The 23,502-nt window shown below is 39.8% G+C and overlaps 2 protein-coding genes across 2 annotated transcripts in view; both read right to left on the reverse strand.

The window, feature by feature from the left end:
• Positions 1-7,502: 7,502 nt before the first annotated feature.
• LOC133138742 (class E basic helix-loop-helix protein 40-like) lies at positions 7,503-11,594 on the reverse strand. The gene is made up of 5 exons (XM_061257749.1): positions 11,175-11,594; positions 10,953-11,019; positions 10,599-10,706; positions 10,050-10,173; positions 7,503-9,705 (listed from the first exon to the last, which is right to left on the reverse strand). Exons 1-5 carry the CDS (start codon positions 11,249-11,251, stop codon positions 8,879-8,881), a joined length of 1,203 nt encoding a protein of 400 aa, XP_061113733.1. The 5' UTR covers positions 11,252-11,594; the 3' UTR covers positions 7,503-8,878.
• A 7,756-nt stretch (positions 11,595-19,350) lies between these two features.
• The window catches only part of LOC133139028 (inositol 1,4,5-trisphosphate receptor type 1-like), a 108,002-nt gene continuing 103,850 nt past the window's right edge, over positions 19,351-23,502 (reverse strand). The window contains 2 exon segments of the mRNA XM_061258267.1: positions 19,351-20,705; positions 22,054-22,215. Of these exon segments, the coding sequence (XP_061114251.1) occupies positions 20,619-20,705; positions 22,054-22,215 (249 nt within the window). The 3' untranslated portion in view covers positions 19,351-20,618.

Consider the following 23,502-nt stretch of genomic DNA (forward strand, 5'->3'; position numbering starts at 1 on the left):
TGTTGTTTTGATTTGTCACAGGTAACATACATTAAATTTGAGTCATAATGGAATGAATACATCAGATTCAGCAATAACCTCCTATTCAGCATTCTTCATCAGACACCAGACATAATGTTTACAAATATTTGAGTAGAAAATGAGAGAACATACAGTATAACCACAGTAATCATCTTGATTTGACTTCCAGCACCTCAATATGAAGCAAGCCTCTTGCCTCTCTTCATGCACAAGGCCCTTATAATTGTACTGCTGAGGGGAATAAACTCAAGCTCTTGAAAGGCCTCCCATGTTCTTTCACCTACTGCAAATATTCCAAGCTGACAGACATCCAGCTGTACAAATCATGCTGAGAAATCAAACAGCACAAATTCAACAGTCTTTGTGAGAACAGCTGAGGAAGCCATTTCTCAAAAAATCTTAATTAACATTGAATTTATGATACACCGACAGTGGGCTCCAGAATTACTGGCACCCTATACTAAAACTATATAATTTTATTCACAATACCTTTATTCTCATGTTTCAATGTTTTTAAGAAGTAATCTCATTTTTTACCCCTTTATTTAAATTAAAATAAATTATTATTAATTATTAAACCCCAATTATTTAAAATAAATGTGCAATACAATTTTACTTCATTTTGTTAATCTCAGTCTAAATAAACTATATTGTGCCATTCCATCACTTCCTCTTTCACAAGATTATAAAAATGAGATGACAAGCAGGCAGAATCTCTTTGTCATCTATCAGCATGGGAAAAGCCAAAGAATTGTCAATTCAGAAGAGACAGTTGGTAATTGAACATCACAAGTCTGGTAAAGGGCACAATAAATACAAAAACGGTTAAACATACCACTTAACACTCTAAGGGTAATCATAAAAACATGTGAAATATACGGGATGGTTGAAGAGGATGCAAGAGAACATTGAACCCATGGATGGAGAGGAAAATGGCGAGGGAGACCATACAGAACCAAAGGATCACAGTTTAAGAATTGCACAGATGGGTTGCATCATGGAGTCAGCAAGACTCAAAAAGAACCATAGAATGGCAAACTCATGGGAGGGATGAAGACAGCCCTTACTGAGAACAATAAACAAAAGCAAGCATTTGGGCCCAAACATCATTGCAATTATGACTGGAAGAGAATGCTATGTTAGATGAGCCCAGGGATGTTTGCACAAAGTATTCAAGCAGGAATGCCAATAATTGTGGAACCTTATTTTATTTGAAGAATGTAAGACTTGTTTAAAAGACTTGTGCGGTTTCTTTGGTTGAAGAAGGCACTACTACACACATGTTGGAAATATGTTGGACATGTTGGTTTATTCCAATAACGGTTTCTTTTTTTTACCTAACAGTATGTTTTGTGCATATTTATCAAGGGTGCCAATAATTCTGGATCGCACAGTTTTTGCTTCTATAACAATCAGCAATAAGATGGTATAGTATACACAGTATATATACAGTGAGCTCCATATGTCTTGGGTTTGGCTCTGCACTCCACAGTTTTATATTTGCAATAAAACAATTCACATGTGGTTAAAGTGCAGACTCTCAGCTTTTATTAAAACTGGTATTTTTATACATTCTGGTTCCACCATGTAGAAATTACAGCCTGAGATCAAGATTGACTTGTATCAGAGTGATGGCAAGAGCAAAGCGTGGAGGCTAGAAGGAATTACAGTTCCAAAGAATCAAAGCACCCCCCATCAGTCAAACATGGTGGTGGGTGTGTTATGGTTTGGGCATGTATGGCTGCCACAGATACTGGCTAACTTGTTTTCATTGATGATGTAATTTCTGATAACAGCTGAAGTTCTAAAGAGTAAGAACTGCTCAATTTCAACTAAATTCATCCAACCTCATTAGACAATGCTTCATCCTACAGCAAGTTAATGATCCCAAAAATACTGCTTAAGCAACAAAACTGGAAAATGATTGACTGGCCAAGTGATGAATCCACTGAACAGTGTCTCATATCAAGAGCTAAGGCAACTAACTCCTGCAACAACCAGGAAGCTGAAGATAACCAACTTCGCACATGGTGATGTCTATGGGTCACAGACTTCAAGCAGTCGTTGCATACAAAGGATATGCTACAAAGTATCAAACACGACTACATTATTTGACATACTTTAACATTAATATGTCCCAAACGTTCTGCCACCCTGAAATGGGGGACTATTGTATAAAAAATGTTGTAATTTCCATATGGAGAAACTAAAATGTATAAAAATAGTCAACACTAATCACATGTGAATTGTTTGATTCAAAAACAGTGGAGTACAGAGCAAAATCAAGAAAATGTCCCAGAAATTGGGGAGCTCACTGTATATGCAGCATACATACATATATATAGTATGAAATACACACATTAACAGAAGGCAAATCTTTCAACCACGTGGATAAAATCCAAATATCCTCAACAACTATAAGCTATAAAATGCATGTGAAAAAAAACCCAAAAAAACAAAAATGTTAATCAGTGTGTGGTAAAAGTTTGATGACATAAGAGCACCACCTAGTGTATAGTTATACGACTTCACTGAATGAAATTGATGGAGTTATGTACAGTATACATTTAACATTTATATAGGACATTTCAACAGTTTCAGAATAACAGAATAATGTTGAACTGCAAATGGAATTACTAAAAGCATATAATCATTTGCCAATCATCTGCACTTTTGTTGATGGGTTGCATACTGTACCATAGAGTATACTTGCTGCTGGACATATCTACATTTAAAATGGTGGGTGTATTAATATGACTTCAGGCGGGGCAATGACTTAACAAATCGTGTATGTACAATTACAGGGAGGACATTGTAGGATGTTGTGGTTGTCCAAAGCCCTGTGTTATGAAACCATTTTGCTGTGTTTGACAGAAAAAGCAACGGCTTTTCGGTTGCAGTTAATGACTGAGTGAAAATGAAAAGACAAAGATTCAATTATTTGCTATTCCACATCAGCCTAACACAACCGGTGCTCCAGAAAGCCTTTCCACTTGTGTTGTCTTTGTTTCAATTAAGTTATTATTTTCTTTAATCTTTGCCACATTTAATGTGACATATACAATGGCCATAATTTATATAAACTAAAAGCCCCAAATAAAATGTGTGTGACATGAAGAGAACAGTACATTACCCTGTGTGAAAGCTTTCCTGAATGCTGCTTTGTGAAGGCAGGGTGCAGTTTTAAAGGGAGGTCATTATTGATGGATTAAACACAGTGGTAAATGCAGCGCTCATGAGGTCACATACTCTGTGCCACTGCAGGGAGGCTACCCTTGTTATCACAGCCATGAGGACATACAGTAGCCCAATGTACACATTAACTTATCAATTCCAAAACCACAGCATAGTCCCTACAGTACTGTATATATGGGGATACAGGTGCCAACAAAAAAGTACAAATGATTGTGGGAATGGGTGTGAAGGCAACTTGACACATATGAAGAGAGAGAGCATGCATTTGCCTCTATGTTCAGTCAATTATTGTTATTGGCATCTTGGTGCCATTAGAGTACATTTGAGTGTTTGGGTGTAAATGCTAAAAATGTAACAGCAACAAAATGCAAGGTAACAAAAAGCAAATGCCATAGAAGCCTAGAAAAACTATCAGTAAATTAGACAATTGTCTTTGTTTATTGTGAGCTGAAAGGTGGCTGGCTGTCATTAACTGCTCACAATTTCCCTTAAATCTAATGTGGATCTGAAGCTTGTAATGCTCTAGCTAGAACAATGCTCCCAGAATATAAATTAAGGAAAGCAATATCGCATGAACAATACATCTTTTTTAATTCTTACAAATTGCAGAAAATTGTCATTTTGACAGAGCAAGCATAAACATAGCAATTTAGAGGCACACAATGATGAGTCATATACAAATGACATAAGAAAAAGTTACATAATGGTTTTAATTTTAACACTGCCTTTTACCTTTTACCTGCCTTTTTTGTTTCATACATTTAGAACAATTATCAAGATGATGCATTTCAATATACACTCACCCAGCATTTTATTAGGTATTTATTAGACTTATTTTAGACTTCTACAGCTGTAGCCTATCCACTTACAGTTATGATCGGTTGTGTGTTCAGAGATGCTCTTCTGCATACCACTGTTGTAATGTGTGGTTATTTGCATTACTGTCACCTTCCTGTCAGCTTTGAACAGTCTGGCCCTTCTCCGCTGATGTCTCTCATTAACAAGGTGTTTCTGTCTGCAGAACTGCTGCTTACTGTTTCCCAGGAGATCAGCAGTTTCTGAGATACTCAAACCACCCTGTCTGCCACCAACAATCATTTCATGGTCACTAAGATCACATGTTTTCCCCATTCTGATGGTTATTAATAAGTATGAATAATGAATAAGTAGGTGTAATAAAGTCAAAAATTCCTAATAAAGTGCTTGGTGAGTGTGTGTGTGTATATATATATATATATATATATATATATATATATATATATATATATATATATATATATATAATAGAGTTGTATGTCCCATTTGGACATTAATCATTTCAATTTTCAACATGAGAAAGACGTATGAAGCCCTTGAGCAAAGGTGAGTATGGTGTCAGCATTAGTTTTCTTACTCCTCTTAAAATGGCTGTGCAGGCCACAGATACCATTCTCAGGATGAGGTTGACAATCCTCTACAATCCTGAAAAAGGATTTCCTAAACATGAATCTTAAATGAGACGTGCAACTCGTCTGCAATCAATCAATTCCAACATGTCCCATTTCCCTACAAGTGACACTGTGACCTGGTTGATGGCTTTTCTCATTAAACCCAAAAAATATGTGCCAGCCACTGGCAGAGAAGAAAAGTAATGATTCATTATTGAGCAGTACTGTGTCAGGTTAAACCCATCATTTGTTCCTTTTCAGTGAAACAGGATAATCCTGTCTGAGCACTATTTCACCAGAAGATGGTGCTACATTGCTACTGAAAATGTAAATAAATATATTTTGATTTGTGAAGCGTTTCCTCCCTGTTTTTAGTGCAATATCAATTGCTGCCACAAGGAATGCAAAACACCACAATATGCCCACCATCCCAGGAACAGCCTTGCATTTGGTTTACTTCATTGGTATCTTTTGTGTTTGTCCCTGCCAGCTAAACGCAAAGACAGTCAACACACTGCAGTCCTTTTTTTTAAGTTCTGACCAATCTGTATATTGCCTGTATAAGCCTTCCACGGAAGTGCACATTTTTCATTAATGAAATATTCAGAAGAGATTTTATGCACCTTCTCATATATTATTTGTGTATGCCTCCTCATACTATATATCAACTGAATAATAGAAATAATATATTTGATTTATATATCTTTAATAATTATATTTCTTTATCTGGGATCTGGTATGACAGGAGAAAGCCATCAGTCACAGCATCTCAGTCCCAACCTAACAAAAACTGTCTAATTGCACTAATTAAATCTATTATGATAATCTAGATTTACTTGTACATTTACTTGAATTGGTCATGTCGGATCAAATTAGTCAAATTAACCATAGCAATGATTCAATTGGTTGCTTTGTTATATCTTTAACTGGATTTGGAGTCTCAGAAGTCTCTACAGCACCTTTTGAAGCATTTATGGGCAGAGTGGGGTAAATACAGTAAATAGTCATTTAAGCAGGAAAAGTGCTGGACTTTTGTTCATTTGTATTAAATTAAATTAAATTAAATTAAATTATATTATATAATCAGCGTATGACCATGTCTGCCTCCAAAGTGCAGAGCTGAGGTCATACAGGGCTGGAGAGCCATGAGGAGACATTATAGTGAGGTCGAGAACAGGCAAAGGTCGAGGAGATCAAGCAGCAGGGCTGGAGAACAGGAATGCTTATATGCCACACTAATGACTAGATAACAAGAAGCAGGTGAGACGATAACAACAGAGCAAATACATAACAGGTGTGGAGGGGGGAGAAATTGGGAAGAAGAGAAACCGTGACACTGAATACAAACACGGAGAAAGCAGGAAATGCACTAAGACACAGAGGCACGGGACATGACACCCCTCAGCCTGCGCACCAATCACAGCCCTGCGGGAGAGAGGGAAAACAGTGTGGCTGTACATGTGACACGTAACAGCCCTCTCCCCACGTCATCACGCCGGAGGACCAGGGAAATGAGCTCCCGCTGGGCCTGTCGCTTCAATTCCGCTTTGTGTGAGCCGGTCCCTTTCTACCTGTCTCCACACTGTCCTTATTAACTGGGAGCCTACTGTGAAAGAGCCCAGAGGACCCACTCCACATTGGGATATCCAGGCCTTTTCAGCTCTCGCTGTACATTTCCTTCCTCTCTTCAGGCCAAATGCTGCTTTTTAAGAGGAAGTAAGTGTCTTTGGGGACAGGGTTCAGCACAGGGCCATAGCTGAGAAATAAATAAATAAATCCCTTTTTTTAACAACCTTTTAAAATCTTCCTCAGTATGCGGCCAAATGTCAGAGGTCACTTCTGCCATACACAGAGTTCTCTATTGAAGAATGTTGTATTTTTGTATGTCTCACTTGACCTAAAGTGAGCAAAAAGTAGAATTCTGACTAAAAGCCTGATAGCTTTGTGGTTTCTAATATTATTGCTAGAATGACAATGGTTATAATTTTACCTGAAGACATTTAGTAAAACGTTCATAGAGAGAGTGAACTATTTCACTTGTGTCTGAGCAGCCGTGCAGTCCCGTCTCAGTGATTCAGGACCTCGGCCGACTAGAGCCAAATGAATTGAATGTTGGTTTGAAATAAAATTACAACCTTCATTTCCTCTGATTAGACTTCAGGAATAGCACCAGAATTAGTTTATCTTTCCTGAGTATTCCCAAGCAGCTGGTACACAGCTTTCTTTGGAGAAAAACAAAGAATTGCAGAGCAGACAGGGAAAGGTAATTGGGTTTATGTATAGCTCATGCAAGTACATTTTATTTGAATTTCCCTTTTTAAAGAGATGCTGTCACAAAGAAACTTTGGAGGAAAACAAGACATTGGAAGTTTGGGAGAGACGGAGCCTGACCCCACGGAGGTAGAAAAGCTCCCGGTGAGAAGAGTAAACACTGTCATATGCATGATACCACAGTGCCCATTGTTTTTATTCCAATGTTCTTTCACCAGTATTTAACCAGGAATACACCATTCAGATCTAAACCTCTTGTGCAAGGGGAACCTATCATAATGCACAACCTGATGTGGCAATTGAAACTTACCTACATCAAATTATTTAAAAATATGTCATTATTTAAATGACTTTGAAAGAAACAAGAAAAAAATATTGAATAGCTCATACTTGCGTTGGTAGATTTATTTATGACTTACTACTGACAAGTGAAATCCGATTCCATGTTCTCAACAGGCTTACAGAGGAACAGATGTATGGATTATGTAAGTGTTCTGTTGGATGTGTTGATGCCATGTAAGTGAATCCAAGACACAAGATTACTTTTCACTTCAGTCTTCTGTCATGACCAAGAATGAAGCAGGCCAGTTTTCCACAGGAAAAAAAATAGTTTATTATTACGCTTATATAATGTTTATCAACATTTATAGACAAAATATGTACAACAAACAACCTTCTGGTAGGTCCCAAAATATAAAATCCCATGTACCTCTTCCTGTACAAAACTAATCTTCTGTTTAAAACATTACATTCACTTTTCTCTCTTGACTTTATATTCCAGTATTCATACAAATACATTTAGTAAACTTCTGATATCAATTTATCAGCTTTCACAAGGCAACATCATGAATAAAGAACAAGTTTAATTTGACCAGAGATGAATTTTGAGAATGATGCAAGATCTAGCACAGTGCTATGTACACGTTCTCTTGGCATACGATGAACAACCGTTTAAAACTCTTTCTAGTCAGCATGGTAGTACAGAATTTGTAGGACACGTATCAAAAATAGAGATGTACAAGTAGTATTAACAAAATAATTACAAGAGAATCCATCACTTTTCCCACAATGTTACAATCCATCTGTACAAATGGTAATGAATTCTAAACTGAACACTAAAATATGTGTTACTACCCATTATCAACTCCCTAATTTTCAAGAATGATGAAAACCAGGCTTCCAAGTAAGCATTATCTTTGAAAAACTCCATGGCGTATTTTTGAGGTGCTCGTATGGGTGTGAAAGGATGTGTATCTGCATTCATAGCTCTGGCCAACAGTCAGACGCGCAGCTGATATTACAAGAATGCTGGCATGACTGTTATGCGTGAACAGGTTTCGGGGTAAGATCTGTTTTGATTCAGCAGCTACATGCACAAGAAGGAGAATTCTCCCTCTCACCCTCCATCAATTTGTCTACAGCATGCAGACACTTTGAAAGCAGCATCTACAGGGGTTTTTTCAGGTTACATTCAACTGAGGCGTGCTTATGCAAAGGGAAGGTCCTGTTGCTGTGGGGCTGGGGAGTGGAGCACAAATCACATTCAAAACTTTGATTCTAACACCAGCCCGAAGGAAAGAAGAACCTCCTGCATTCACCAATCACATTTCTTTTGATGTTTCAATTTGTCCGTACATTTCACCTTCAGCGTTTCTCTGAGGTGCTCTCTCGTAGATTTCTCTGTTGATCGTGTCTTTCTCTCTCTTTCTTCCGGGGTTGAAGACTGGTGATGAGCTGGCATGCTTTCAGTAGCCCTGTGAAGACTGGAGATGACCTGCCATTTCGGCAGCCCTGTTCTCTCACTAGGAAACGGTGGCCTCAAGAGGGACCACCACACTAGCTGCTGAAGGACAACAAGGCTGCCCTCAACTCTTTCCTTCTCTTCATACCTTTCATGGTTTATCAGCAGACTACCTTCAACTCTCAGAGTGGGGGTTGCTCAAGGGGATGGAAAAGGAAAGTTCTCAGTCTTTGGTTTCCAAGTTCAAGGGGGGGACCTGCTTCAAAGCTTGGAGCAACGCTGGGGAGTCCATAGGGCTTGGCGCAGAGACTGGGGAGCCCACTCTGGGGGACATGACGAGGGACTGAGGGTGCTTCTCCGGGGAAAGGCCCGCCCCCGACCCTCCGAGGCCCGGGTACAGAACGGGCATGCCCCCCGGGTACCAGCTCTTCTCCAGCATGGGCAGGTAGGCGGGGGGGATGAGGTAGAAGGGCATGCAGAGCGAGGGCTGGTGGGGGGAGAAGCCCATGTAGCTGGCGGGGCCGCCCATGGCCTCGCTCCCGGACAGGGACTCGTCCTCCGAGGACTCGACCCGGAGACGCTTGGCCCGCGGCTCGTCGCCCTCCTGCTTGATGACTCCCGCCACCCTCTCGGACAGCGCGTACTTCAGCTGCCGCTCGTCGCCGTAGTAGACGGCGCGCTCGGGCTTGGAGTCGCCCTTCTCCAGCTCGCCCCCGTAGCCGCTGTCAGTGTCTGTGTCGCTGCCGCTCTGCTCGCTACCCATCTGCGGGTAAGTCCTCTGGATGACGGGCACGCAGTTCTTCCCGTGCCCCTCCGTCCCCTTGGGCAGCGGCCCAGGAGGCTTCTCCTTGTGGGCGGGCTTTTCCGAGCGCGGGCCGGGAGCGCCCTGCAGCACCTCCGAGGCCACCTTGTGCAGGTGGCCAATCATTTGGGAGGGTGTCACGTCTCTCTCCTGATTGGCCAGGTACTGGAGGACCTCCTTCACACACATGTGAAACCCTGAGCGGAACATCTCCTCACTGTTCTCTGGGCTAGGAGAGGGCTGCTCACCTGTTGGGAGAAGGTACAAAACACCTTGTTATTTCAGGAGCAATTTTAATAGGAAATGATAATCACATTCATTTAATGAGCTTAAGCAGGAGGAATTTTAATAGGAAATGCTAATCACCTTTCTGAGGTTAATAATTACTTCTTTTTTTTTAACAATGCATGAAGAATGGCACGGATCTTTTTTTTTTAAACATATTGAAAGCAGCATATCATTATCCCCAATACAATAATAATTCATATTAAAACACAAATACATATTAATGCAAAATATTATATTTTCAGTAAATAGCAAGCCAAACTTTGTGGAAACGTGTGTGTTTAAGAAGACGGAAATTCGGACTTACCGATTTGCATGCCGTTCTGCAGGGCCATGATCTTCTGCTGCTGCTGCTCCAGCAGAGTAGTCAGCGCTTTCACGTGCTTGAGCGTGAGCTCCAAAACCACAGCTTTCTCCAGATGGCCCAGCGTCTAAAACAGGAAGACCTCTGATCAGCACGTACACACTGCTTATGTAACAGCCGAAACAGTTTAACACAGGACAAACAATCTGCTCTAAAATAACCATGGAAATGAATTAACCAATTAATTAAAAATAAACCTTAAACGTTTCCACAGATCCTTTTCACTCTTTATAGAATTTATGAAATAATATCTGAACGATACAAGCATAATTATCTTCCCATGCATTGCGTATTAAATGTCGTTAATATTTAATACCTTAACACTAGTATTAATGTTAGCACCATTTTATTTTGTATAAAATTATTTATATATATTTTTTCTGCACAGTCAGTTGTTTAAAAGAAAATCCAGACTACTCCTCAACGGCAACCAGGTGGCGCTTTAAACCACTTTTCCACAAGACTTTGACATAATTCCAAAATCAAACTTACTGTAAGTTTAAGGTGCTCTGGCAATAAATCCTTCAGTTGAGCGATGCACTCGTTTATTCTATCACGTCTTTTCTTTTCGATTAGTCGATGGGGCAGCTTGTAAGTTTCCTAAAAGGGAAAACAAAATAACATACAGCACATTTAATATCTGCTAAATAAATAGCAGTCAAAAGTAATGCAAGGATTGTCATTTTCCGCCGGGAAATACAGTATGCTCGCACATCGGCAAATGAGAAAAAATAACTATAATTAAACATTTGATTAACGTGTTTTTTCAAGGCTTACAAATAAAACACAGAGACATAAATCAACCAACTTGCTGACCACCAAAAAGTGAAAAGATCGGATAGCTACCTTACTGTCCTCGTGCCCGCGCTTCACGCCTCTTCTGGGCTTGTATACGTACATGGAGAAGTCCATCCTATACCAAAAATAAAAAGGACAAACACGAAAAATGTTACTTCGGCACAACAAAAATATAACAACAAAGCAGGGAAGTAAATTAGCCATTATGTGCACACTCACATAATATGCTTTTGGTGAACGTTAATTTATCATCAGTCGGACGTGACTTACCCTTGCATGTCAGAGATCTCCAGTGACGGGTGTTTTGCCATACAAGGAGGTGGTTGCGCACTTGTAATCCTTTCCATTTTCTTTCTTGAACAATCCCAAATAACGTCTGCAGAATCTCCTGATTTATACAGTCAGAATATACAATAATATATTCTTGTTGTTTTATATGTTTAGCAAACAAATTATCTTGTGTTGACGCTTGTTCGCATTAATTCCAACTCCGGGTTAATAAGAGGTTTTGTTTCTGATGATTATATTTTCATTCTTTGTTGTACTATTATAATATTATCAAAGACAAGAACAGCAGACGATGTTGCCACCCCGCGATTCAGACGTAGCCAGCAGTAGTTCCGACTCTCCGTCTTGGTTAAATGTATGAGTGTGGGTGGATTGAGCTACGTGTTAAATAAACCCTGTGACTCTCGCTCACAGACTGACCTACCTCCGTCACATGAGCCTCACGTGTTGGACAGCGCTTTCAACACAACTCAGACCAGCCCATTTTCTGGCGTTAAGGAGGATCTACAAGAGTCTCTCTCCCGCGTCATACAAGCGAGCCGAGTCCCGTGTACCACCATGCTCCTAGTCTACCAACAGCAACACATAATAACCCGGAGCCGTGGAACGTGCATGCAACCGTGCACTCTGCAAAGTGGGACATACTTTCTCTTCAGATGAAAGACTGCGTCAGTCCGACTATTAGATTTTCCAAGTTTTAGGCTGCAACTGATACAACTACAATAATAAAAGCCGATGATTCAGATAATGCGCCAAACTGCAAAATACAAATAAAAACGAACAGCGCATTCCAATCTAATTATTTATTTACAAAACAACTAACTACAATAAAATAATAAAATATATATTTCATTTTGAATGGAATATTCTGATATGTTTGAAATTCAAATCTTCACGTTCCACATATAGCCTATTAACCTTTTTACGCTATAAATGTAAATGTTAAAGAGAAAAATGTAGTTTGTCAGTTTGACGTTACCATTTTATCAATAATTAAGGACATTATAACGTCATTTAACGTTTATGTTCATGATTTTAAAAATATAGTGATTTTATTTGCACAGACAATGTAGACTACCTAATTACTAGTATGCACATTGTTATATTCTGGGTTTTGGAATATATATTTTTTACAATTGTTAGGGTACGTGACATGCACAAAATACAGGCACTACAGTTTCACAACAATTAACATGTTAAGCAAGCTGTTATAGAAATAGATATCTTCGACACTTCGAAACTTTGGGTCAGATGAAGTGCCGAACTTAAAACAATGATTATCACACAATACTACGATTGACAAAGGACAGGCAAGCTCCCAATAGAGTATAGCGTAGTGCTTATAGCTATGTAAACAGATTACGCCATGTTACTGCAGTGTAGCTACGTTCTGAATTAATAGTTGTAGCTACGTTCTGAATTAATAGTTGTAGCTACGTTCTGAATTAATAGTTCTAATATATATATATATATAGCCATTTTCAGTAGCCTGTGTTGCAGCACTGGACACAGTCGAGCAGGCAGACGTGTCTTGTGCCACGTCCGACTACCATTTCGTTTAGAAATGGATCCCCTCCTCTGATTTTGCGCACCTGGTTTTTAGAGGTCTACCCGGTGTCAAGCTCCGACAAGTCCTGTCATAAACTGTAACACAGCAAGCAGCTCTGAAATAAGTCCTGAAAGATAGTATATTTGGACAGTATAATTTAGCCTATTGGTATAGCCTATATTAAACGTTGACAAACTACGTCGTCATTATAAGGTGAGAAAAAGAAAATAAATTAAAAGAAACTGAATTATGAAACGTTTATATCATAAATAACACTTCTTAAATGGTGAAGTATCAGTTACTCTGTCCAGCAGCCACCGGTAGGTGCGTAGCCTACCGGTTTTTCTTAATTAAGCATATCGTGAAAATATTTGCCAGAACGTGCCGGCTAATGATGGAACATTAACTTCCCCAATAGAAATATACTGCAATAATGGCAATAGCTACAGTGTACATTGATCATTTGGAGGCTGTGTGCAGCCACTGTTATTTTGTGCCGGTTCCATCTGCTTTCCCACGTGCACCTGTTCAGCAATGTGTCTGCAGCTGATAGCTTTGTGTTACACCAGCAGTCACGTTGATCTCCTCATGGCTTCTCTGAGCGCACGGCACGGTGAGACGGCTCTGCCACCACCGCCCGTGGATATCAGCATGTCCATCGCTTAGAAATAACGTGCGCTTGTATGGATTGGACTAGGGCAGATGATCCGTGTACCAGCAGACAGCGGAAGCCTGGATTTATCACGTGCATTAATTAAAGTGAGAACGTTGACTAACTCGTATGTGCGCAAATTCGTTAAACGGCTAGCTATCTTTTATCCATTATTTTATGGGTCGCCTTTAAAAACCACATATTAACTAATTTGATCAATTATCCACGGTCGTAACATATATTCAAAAACTATTTGGCATGCGGAAAATCAACGAAGGAAAGTCCCCTTTATAATGTGGTATGAATGTTACCACTCATGTGATTGAATAGCCTGAATAAACTATATAACTGGATTATTTTCTCATACTGAGTTCGTAAATAAAAACAGATGGGACACAGAGCAGAAGAAGACGCGCCCCGATGAATGCAACAATTTACCACAAAGGTGTTGGACAGACTATGTATATATAATGACAAAAGTCAATGTATTGTTACGATATATAGACTACGAATAACTGCAAAATGGGAGTCATGACACAGTAACGCACGAAAACGGTTACCGTAGCAACACCATGACGCGCATGTGAAACGCTGGGCGCCTTTCAGTAGCGCTAGATATAGTAGCGCCAGTTCAACAGGGATGGAGAGAAAGAGAAAACTCGTAAAGGTGCTACGTAGCTCATTCATTATACTTAGAAGTAATGTAACGCCACCTGATAAGCACGTGGAATGAGTTGTCTACTTGTATTATGATACTGCTAGTAAAGTTTTTTTTTTAAATTGATCATAAACACATCAGGACGGCGCAGAGCATAACCTAATAAAATCATGACCTAATAAATAAATAAATAAACAGTGGGTCTACACGGCATTTTCAAGTTTTCCTTTTCATGCTGGACCTACTGTTAATTTAGCAACAGAAATAGGCTACAACTAACTCACCAAAAATGATGTATAAGCTACAGAACTGGCATGGGGATCAAGATTACATCTCAGGGACAGAGCCGTTTCCTCAATAGCCTAACACTACCCGCATATAATAGTAAATGCTGACTCCCTTCCGTTACAGAAAATCCCTATTAAAATCCTTTCAAAATGCCCTCGGAGATCGAACAAACCTGCTTATGGGCTTTTTGTAAGGGTTGTGTAATTTTGATCTGAGTCAACTTCTCCTTATACAGTATGTTGTCACGTCGTTAATGTGTTCTTAACCTGCATACCATGAAATGGGGGGACTCTCTATAAAAGTGCTGTAAACTGTGGTGAAAATGCAGATTTTGTGTGCTTGTTGGCAGAAGCATTGAGCACCTGGTTCTTCCTCTGTTCCTGCAGAGTAGGTTTTATGTACCAGTTACAGAAAGCTCCAAGGTGTTCTAGTGAAACTCAAAATTCTATCAGTATATTAGTCAGCAAACAGATTCAGAAAATCTAGCCAAGTGAAGGAGAAACCGTACCATCATATGCAGTCTCACAATCCCACAACAGAGCAGCAGCCAGGTTGAACTCTGGTGTGAGTTCATGTATACAACCTGCAGAAACAAGGTCATGTAATACAATCAAAAATATTATTTATTTGGAGTAATTAAAATATTTGATGTTAAATAAGTATGTCAATCCACCTGAAAATTAAATGTCAACACACAGATTGCCAATGGCAGCTGATTAATGAACAACCTACTGTAAGGTTCAGCATTGCAGTAGCCTATGTCGCAGCACTGGACAGTCGTGCAGAGAGATGTGTTCATCACTACCTTCAAGCTTTTATATTATAATGGTTATATAACATGTGCAAAGTTATAATGTACATATTTTAACATAAACAAGTCTTTACTAAAACATACATTTTATGACAAGCAATAAGGCTAGAAAGCCTGTATGTCTTTGGGTTAGCTAGCTGTCCCTCAGCAAATGAGAAATAAGGGAATCCAACGTATAGTTAGAGTCTGGAGTAGCTTATAACTAATTAGCTATTGCTGAGTTGATTTAATATATACAATTTCACAAGCTAGTTAGCTATGTAACTACCAACCCATGTATTGGGATTGTCAAGTATATGTAGAAAGGGATTTCAGTTTGCAATGCACTCATTTTTAAGTTTGAGCAATCAAATTGGAAAAATACAGACAAGAGCCTTTTTCCACTTTTACCCGCTTGGCTTTATTACGTGTATCTTTGTTAAAGAAACCACAACCTTTCACCATGCTAGTAGTTACAAATTTAAACATTTAAACATTTAAATGAATGACTTCTCCTATCGGTCGCCCACAAGCATCCTGGACAAACATCCTCTTCATACGGGGTGCAAAAAGGTTCATTTTTCAATGTGATCTGTGGATTTCCACCTGCTGCACCAAAGTCAGACATGTGAAGGCAAACATGAAGGCAAAACACAAAAAGTAATAATAATATTTACACTTGTGACTCAGGAGGTTAAAGTTCAGTTTTTGGCAGTGATATTATGCATACCCCAATACCCTACAGTATAGCCCTGCTGACAGAAGTAAAACAATATGCGCTTCCAGCGGAAATGTACTTGTCACACTTTAGACATCGATAAGCATGTGGGGCTTAAAAACAAGCAGAATAGGAGCCAGGATCAGCTTGCAGACATGTATAAAATGCAGACTTTAATCACGTTCGGATAACTCTATGAAATGGTAGACTTGAATTGAGCATCACAAGTAGAGTGAAGAGAGCTTTGTTAAGGCATTTGGGGAGCTGGAAAGCCCCTCTGACCTTTTTAGATTTAACAGAAACAAACAAGAAAGTCCAAACCATCTGTGTATCAGAAAGCAGTCGCAGTGGTTGAGTTTTGAGTAATCTAGAAGACTGTGGGTTGGTGGAAGGCTATCTCAGATTCAATATGACTGTTGCTCTCCTGTCTGATCATTGATATAAAGTCCCAGTCCAGATCTTAAAAAGTTGGAACCACCCAAACAACAGGTTGATGAGGAAATTGGGACATACGGAGACTTCCACCAATCAATAATTTTTTTCACTTAACAAGATCGGTCATATTTTCTTGTTTCAGCAACCCGGGATAAAATACATGCATGCTTTGCTATGCAGAAGGATAACAAATAACAAAAGGATCTGAGCAATCAGCAAGGGGAGGACATTTTTCCAGCAAGCACTTGGAGTTCTGAATGCAAAGTTAACACTGTCTTGGCCTCTACCTTGCTAGTAACCAGGAGGAAAAACAGAAAGTTACTGAGGTACCACAAAGTGTGTCTGTATCAGTTCTTGTCCTCCCAATTTAAGAAGACTGCAGAATGATCATACTTACGAAGCAAGTAAAAAGTTTGCCAATCAAAAGCCTCATGCCTCATCCTTTACTCTTAGTGGTTTTCGTCTGACACATTTGTAGCATATGTATGGATGTTTCATGTCGTATTATGGTAATTTTAATAAATTGTTCTGTCAATACATGTGGTCAGTACCACTGCATACATTGGCATAGTCAACTAGTGTCTGGAATTCTGCAGCAGAAATGCAACACGACATTTGTATGAGAAATCGTACAAATCAACACTTAGTTGTTGGAAGTGGAAATAACATTCTCGGGGATCATTCCACAGTGCTTTACAGGTTTCAGACCTGGTTACTGAAATGGCCATCATGGCAATAGCATAAGGGCATCAGTGTCATGCTCCTCAAATCATCAGGAGACAGCTCAAGCTCTTTGGATGGGTGCTTGGTCATCACGAATCCCATCTCTGCAGGAAATAAATGCTTTTCTATGGGTTTTAGAAACGGATTGGAGTTCTTCCAAGTACAGTATGATCCACTTCATCATTTAGCAAGTTTGGAAGCAATACATTTTCTCACTCTTAAAAAAAACTTTTAGTTAATGCTTTTAACCACTTCCAGCTCCACATCAAGCTCTACATAAAAATAAGACAATGCATATTTTCATCAACACAGCAGACAAAACTAAATATAATTTTTATTAATTGGTGAACAGATTTTCAACCATTGCAAGGGAAATATTCCTTGATGGCTGCAAAATAATTTATTTAATGATATACTAATAAATTATTTGAGAAGACCCATGAAGTGCTTACTAGACCCCAAGTGACATTTCATATCGAGCCACCACAAAAAAAGCATACAAAGCTAACACCTTGCTGAGTGCGGTGGCCGTTTCCAGAGCAGCTGCAAACCCGTTCAACCTCCGTGTGCATCTTAAAGAGTCATGCTTTCCTGACGCACCACCTCTGAGCCAGTGTGGCCATTTTGTGTCACAGAGCAAGCAGATTGCATTCGGTGTAACTGCAGATCAGGGGAATTCAGTGATGACGCCAGCATCTCTCTGGTTGCCCGTTCCTCAAGCAGGTCCTTTCCGGAAGCCATTTTGAAATGTGCGGTGCGGTCCTGTAACACACTGGTGCTTCTGCAAGGGGAGACCTAATAATGTCCCGAAACATTTATGTATGCTGCAGAATGGTGAATCCAGTGATTTTGCAGTTTCCATGAATGTTTCCTTAAGTTTTTCATTTTTCTGTGAAAAGTGTCTATCAATGCATGCATACATACATTAGGTGTGCTAACTGGAGGGCTCTTTCCATGTTGATAAAGCTTTTGTCACTCTGACCAATACAAACATAACATGCAGGAGTTTTGTTGGAGAATATACTGTAAGCTTATATTACATACTTAATGATATACGGTTCATAATATAGTTCCTGTTAACTCCTGTTCTTATTTCAAGAAAAGTAACTTTTGCACAAATATATTTTGTGGCTCTGTACTGTGAGACTCACCTAGCCTATGAACTGCACTTAATGATTTGTAATGGTCAGGAATGCCTCTATGGGCTGCAGGCCTGCTGAAACAAGCAATACTTTGGTTTTCTTTTTTATTAAGGACGCAAGGATGTGCCGACTTTGTTTCCATTTCACACAGGACCGATTTGAAACCAGATCCCCATCCTAGACAGCTGAACTAAGAGAAATGTTGCTTGCTAGAAATTCTACCCTCACACTGAATGGAATTGATCACGTCTATATGGGCATTTGCATTTATGAAATTTCCATTTTGTTCACAATAGCCTTAGCGATAAAAACATGATCATTCACCTGAGTGGAATGCCCTGGGACAGTCAGTGGGGATGGACCTGCCTTACACATGACTCACAATTCACATGATATTCTAGGGAACATCCACACCATTGGTCACAACCCAATGAAAAATGGAGCACTACACACTGGACGGGGACAGATTCCCACAACTGCACTGGACTCACCTTACCCCAGGCTATGGAACACTCGCATGCATGGGGGTTGTGACCTAGTGAGAACTGACCTCTAGGGAAAGGTCTTTGGCCAGCAGACAGACTGGGAATGAGGGAGAACAAAAGGAATATAGCCTACACGTCTGGGAAGAGAAACTGTAACTGAATATCAGAGGACAAACAGGCTTTAGATTTTTGAAACAATAACAAGGATACATGTATGCTTGCAGACAGGACAAAATGCAGTCTACTGAAGCTCTCATTACCACACTGAAGAAAAACACTGGTTTCTGCACAGATAATCCAAGCTAAAACAGAGGGTATTTCCTAACTAGTCTGACAAATTTTACACTCCATCTCATGGCATTTTTATCAATTTCCTGTTCATGACGCTTCCTTCCAATGGGTGAAAGGGCACATGACGCATGGAGTTATTTTGGTCACTAAAGTAGCTAAAAATGGTGGAAATAAAGGTCAACATAAATATACATGAATGATAATTTCTGAATCCTCAACTTAACTGACACAAACTTTTTCAATGAAATTTGATCAATGGATGACCAACACCATTCCATAAAGTGAACAGTTGTATCAATATTGCCTGAAGATGAAATGCAAACATTTTTTAAACCTGGCAAGTTACCCCCTAAATTGCAGTAAAATAAAGACTTGTCTGAGAACAGTGAAACAGAGAAGACATCAGTTATCCCACAGTTCAGCTCTGTGAAGGTGAATTACTTATATACTTTATTAAATATATTTAAATGAATGTACAATTCAAACAGTACACCAATGTTTTATATTAGTACTCTGTGAAGATTATTTCTTTCAGTAACACTGCTATCAAATCCCATGACATTGGTTTGAAAATGGAGGCCCACTATACAATTTCTTTAAAAAAACATATACACTTTTTTTTTTTTTTTAAAGGAAGTCATCTCTTCTGAATCCCCAGCTGTGAGAACACAAAATTTGTCAGTGTTGAATGATTCAATGTAAAGAAAAATCAAACGCAATTAAAAAGAAATAAAAGTAGACAAAAAAGTGGCTTTTTCACAGGTAGTAAGTCAGTGCTGGCCTACGAGTCTTAAAGAGACAGGAATGAATGACAGGTAGGCCTATAAGGTGTCAGAAGAAAGATCTCCCATCCACAGAATCTAAGTCTGAAAACCCAATCAGATTCTAACCAGAAAACTCACAGTTAAGATTAAACGATCACATCACACCCTGCGCCATTCTCATCTGACACCGTATTAGCCTGCCACAAACGAGGACATGCAAGGATGTCAAGAAGAGTTTCCAAACCATATAAATATAAATTACAAAAATGTTTGTGTGAGATAAAATTGACCATTTTCAGGATAAGACTATAGATATTGCTTCCAGACAATATACAATTATACTAAGCACTTGTGTGAGCATATAGATTTAGAATCACTCAGAAAGAAATAAAACCAATAAAAACAGGAAGGCTCATCCTCGAAATGGCATCTTCGACCTGCTATTCTAGACGTGAGTAGCTTCAACCCACGGCTCTCAGAGTGAAAGACGTGTTCTTTTAATCTCTCTGCAGATAAACAGCAAAACAACCTTCCAAATAGCATCCCTTTGAGACAACTTACATGGTACACATCATGGTGGTTGCATATTATAGTGTTCATATTGCACATCATACAAAAACAAAACTATAAATACTGCTTTGCTCTACCGGTCTTAAATAAAACAAAAAAAAGCCATCTTTCGACAGGTCTGTTGCCCAGGCCCGGGCACGTTCCCTGGCAGACCTGTATAGCCCTGCTGCGTTTGCCTACTGAAGGACAGAACTTTGGAATTCACCTTTGATATATGAACAGTGGTAAGGCGGAAGGATACTGGTTCCTCAATGGCCCCCCTTAACCTTCACTAATGATTTTCTGCTGGTCTGTAGCAGAGTGCTCGCAGTGTGTTTGGAGCAGCCAGTCTGCTCTGGCCCTGTTCCCCAGCGCTGGGCCATCATGCAGGCTGCTGGGGGTTGACGTTCATGTGGGGGGGGTGGCCCAGGAGTCCAATGCGCTGCTTCTGCTTCCTCTGCTCAGTCATCTGGAAAGATTGACAGCAAGACTTTTTTTTTTTGTGTTTTTTTGTTTTTTTTTTGCACCCTTTCACAGAACCTGCGTGCCATTTCCTGCGTCAGTGCTAACCCACGGACAGACATAACTACTCTTTCCACCACAGGGGCACGCGCTCAAAACCAATGTTCTCTTCATTTTCGTCTTCTGGGAAACAAAAGTGATCCAACCACGTGAGGAGAACATTTTTAAAAAGCACCGTATTCTGAAGCAACAACAAGGGAGGGACTCGAGCCACATTAATCCGTTTCAAATTCATGTTTCTGCAGCCTGAAAATTCAAGTCACCCAATTGACTGCAAACAACCAAACCAGATAAACAATATTAGCAGTTTGGGCACAGTGGGTCATTGAAATGCAATCAGAATTGCAATGCAAACTGCTCCAGTTTTAGTGACATTCATGCCTGAATTCCTGTAAAGATGCAAACAGGTGAACATATGCACACCGTGTACTAAGGTATTGAGGAACAGGATGAAAAGTATGTTCTGTGATGATATCTGATGATCTGTGATGACCTGACAAAATATTCTTAATATAAGCGCCGGATCCTAGACTGTAAACCACACCCCCACCTTATGTTTGCTGTCAAGAAGAAATATCCATCAAGACTGAAATACATTTATGTTCACTACAATGCACTCCGAGCCCAGAAGAAATCAATTGAGAGCTTCTCAGAAGCAGACCGTCACGTTATGCAAATAAACTTGAGGCTAGAACAAAGACGGCAAAAATATCAAATTTAGTGAAAGAGTGGGGGGGTGAGGAGAACAGATGAATCTCAGTTTCAGTGTGGGCAAACTTACAGTACCTATAATACAGTGAACAAATTGAGGAAATCATGTTTGGGATGGTGGAACAGATGGGAGCTCTTGCTGGTGGGAGCAGTTTGTGAAAAGATGCGCTTGTTTGTGCTTCACTTTCACAGCTCCAGGAGCAATGGCACACATTCAGGAACCCTGCTGCCAGTGTCACACCCCATAGGCAGAAATATAGCCGGAACAAAAAAAACTTCACCAAATCCAGACATCCTGTTCCTCCGGTTTAGTAGACCGTGTTGAAAATGCCGGATTTCATGTAGGCAATACTTGAATTTAATACACTAGGCTAAAACACATAATCTAAATATATAAGTAATAGAAAATATGTAAAAGTATATATGAATGTGCAGTTTTTGTTCCCTCTTCTGTACTATAGATTAAACCTCACCCTAAACACTACCATGGATGCAACACAATGCTATGATGCTTCTGAAGCCTGGAACATGAGGCCTGTAACTAAGTTCTGAAGCTGGTCCGGGAGGGAGGGCTGGTCACTGACCTGCTCCTTGAGCTCGGTGAGCTGGCCGGAGAGGTTGGACACCAGCTTCATGGTGGACTCCAGCTTCTCCTGCAGGCTACGGATCTCGTTCTGCTCGCCCTCAGCGTCGCTGCTGACCAGAGACATGGCCCTCATGCGCGGAAACCAGTCCAGGTTGTGCTCCTGTGGGGGGGGGGGGGGGGGGGGGGGTCAGAAGGTTAATGAAGGCTCTGATTTAGCAGGACTAATGGTGATGCACGTTCAGTGTCAGCAGCGGTACTTGGTACTCTAGATCTTACTATAGTATATCTTATAGGACTCTGGGACACACAGACACAGATATTGTATCAGCTAAGAAACTTTAAAAAATTCCTATTAGCCAAACATAAAAACCTTACAAGCTCATAAAACTAAAAATTATAGAAATTCCTAGACCTACTTAGTATTTGAATGCCTAGGAATCATTGCAGTCTTCCCCTTGAATAGCCCCCTTTGTAGCGTTGATAATGCGGACATAGACATCAAACAATTTCTAAAGTAATAACATTATTCCTGGAGAAGGGGGGGATTCCATTTTGAGGTCACATGAGATGCAAAATATGTCCCAGGGACATTCAAAGCGACAGGCCTACACAGGTTTATTCTTTCATTAGCTCACAGCTCTTACTAAACTGACCACCATTTTAAATGAGAGAAGTCTGTAAAATGGGCTGTAGCTACCCAAACGCCCTTCATCACATGCCTCATAATGTGACAAACTATGATCACTCAGAGACATGCATGTACTAATGAACACACACGCGCACACACACGTCTTCACCCAAATAATCAGAAGGATGGTCATTACTGGCTGCGCCACTACTTTCACAGCTCAATTCTTAGCATATGAAAACCAGTAAAAAAATAAAATAAAATCATACTACTTTTCCATTTCTGTTGATATACGATGTGCAATAAAACAACACATCAGAAATATCCTGCTTGCAAGCCATGCCACAGGGTCCTTAGTACAAACCCAACCCACAGGCCCCACAAACATTTGGAGGATTGTGAGACACCGTTAGGCATGTTACATAGGAGCACACAATTCACCATTACAAATGTGAAAAATAACACCATCACCGTCTCTCTCCAAGAAATTCACACACGAGACACAGCCATTGTACAAATTTAACAATGTTCCTTTAAAAAATGTAACAATTTAACAAGCTTATTTTTTTAAATGTATTTTTTCATGTATTGTGCCATTTCAATGAGTTTAGGAATATAAATGCTCATTGAAATTGAAATTTGATTGCTGGCCATCCTAAACAAAAGACATGCACAATGGCAGTCCCTGGTACAGCTCTACCAAAGCCACCCGAGGAGAGGACCCCAGAACTCGAATATGCAACAGACCGGCCTTCAAACACTGAATATGACTGCCATTACTGAGGAATTAAACAGCATGCAGTATATGCATTAACAAAC

Source organism: Conger conger, chromosome 10 (genome assembly GCF_963514075.1).
Source record: "Conger conger chromosome 10, fConCon1.1, whole genome shotgun sequence".
Taxonomy (NCBI): domain Eukaryota; kingdom Metazoa; phylum Chordata; class Actinopteri; order Anguilliformes; family Congridae; genus Conger; species Conger conger.

Excerpts from the sequence above, each read along its gene's own strand:
- LOC133138742 (XM_061257749.1), bottom strand. The coding sequence starts at position 11,251 with ATGGAAAGGATTACAAGTGCGCAACCACCTCCTTGTATGGCAAAACAC. Across the intron at positions 10,707-10,952 it reads GCGGGCACGAGGACAGTAAG|GAAACTTACAAGCTGCCCCA; the intron begins GTAGCTATCCGA and ends TTTCCCTTTTAG. Across the intron at positions 10,174-10,598 it reads CAGAGCACCTTAAACTTACA|ACGCTGGGCCATCTGGAGAA; the intron begins GTAAGTTTGATT and ends TTCCTGTTTTAG.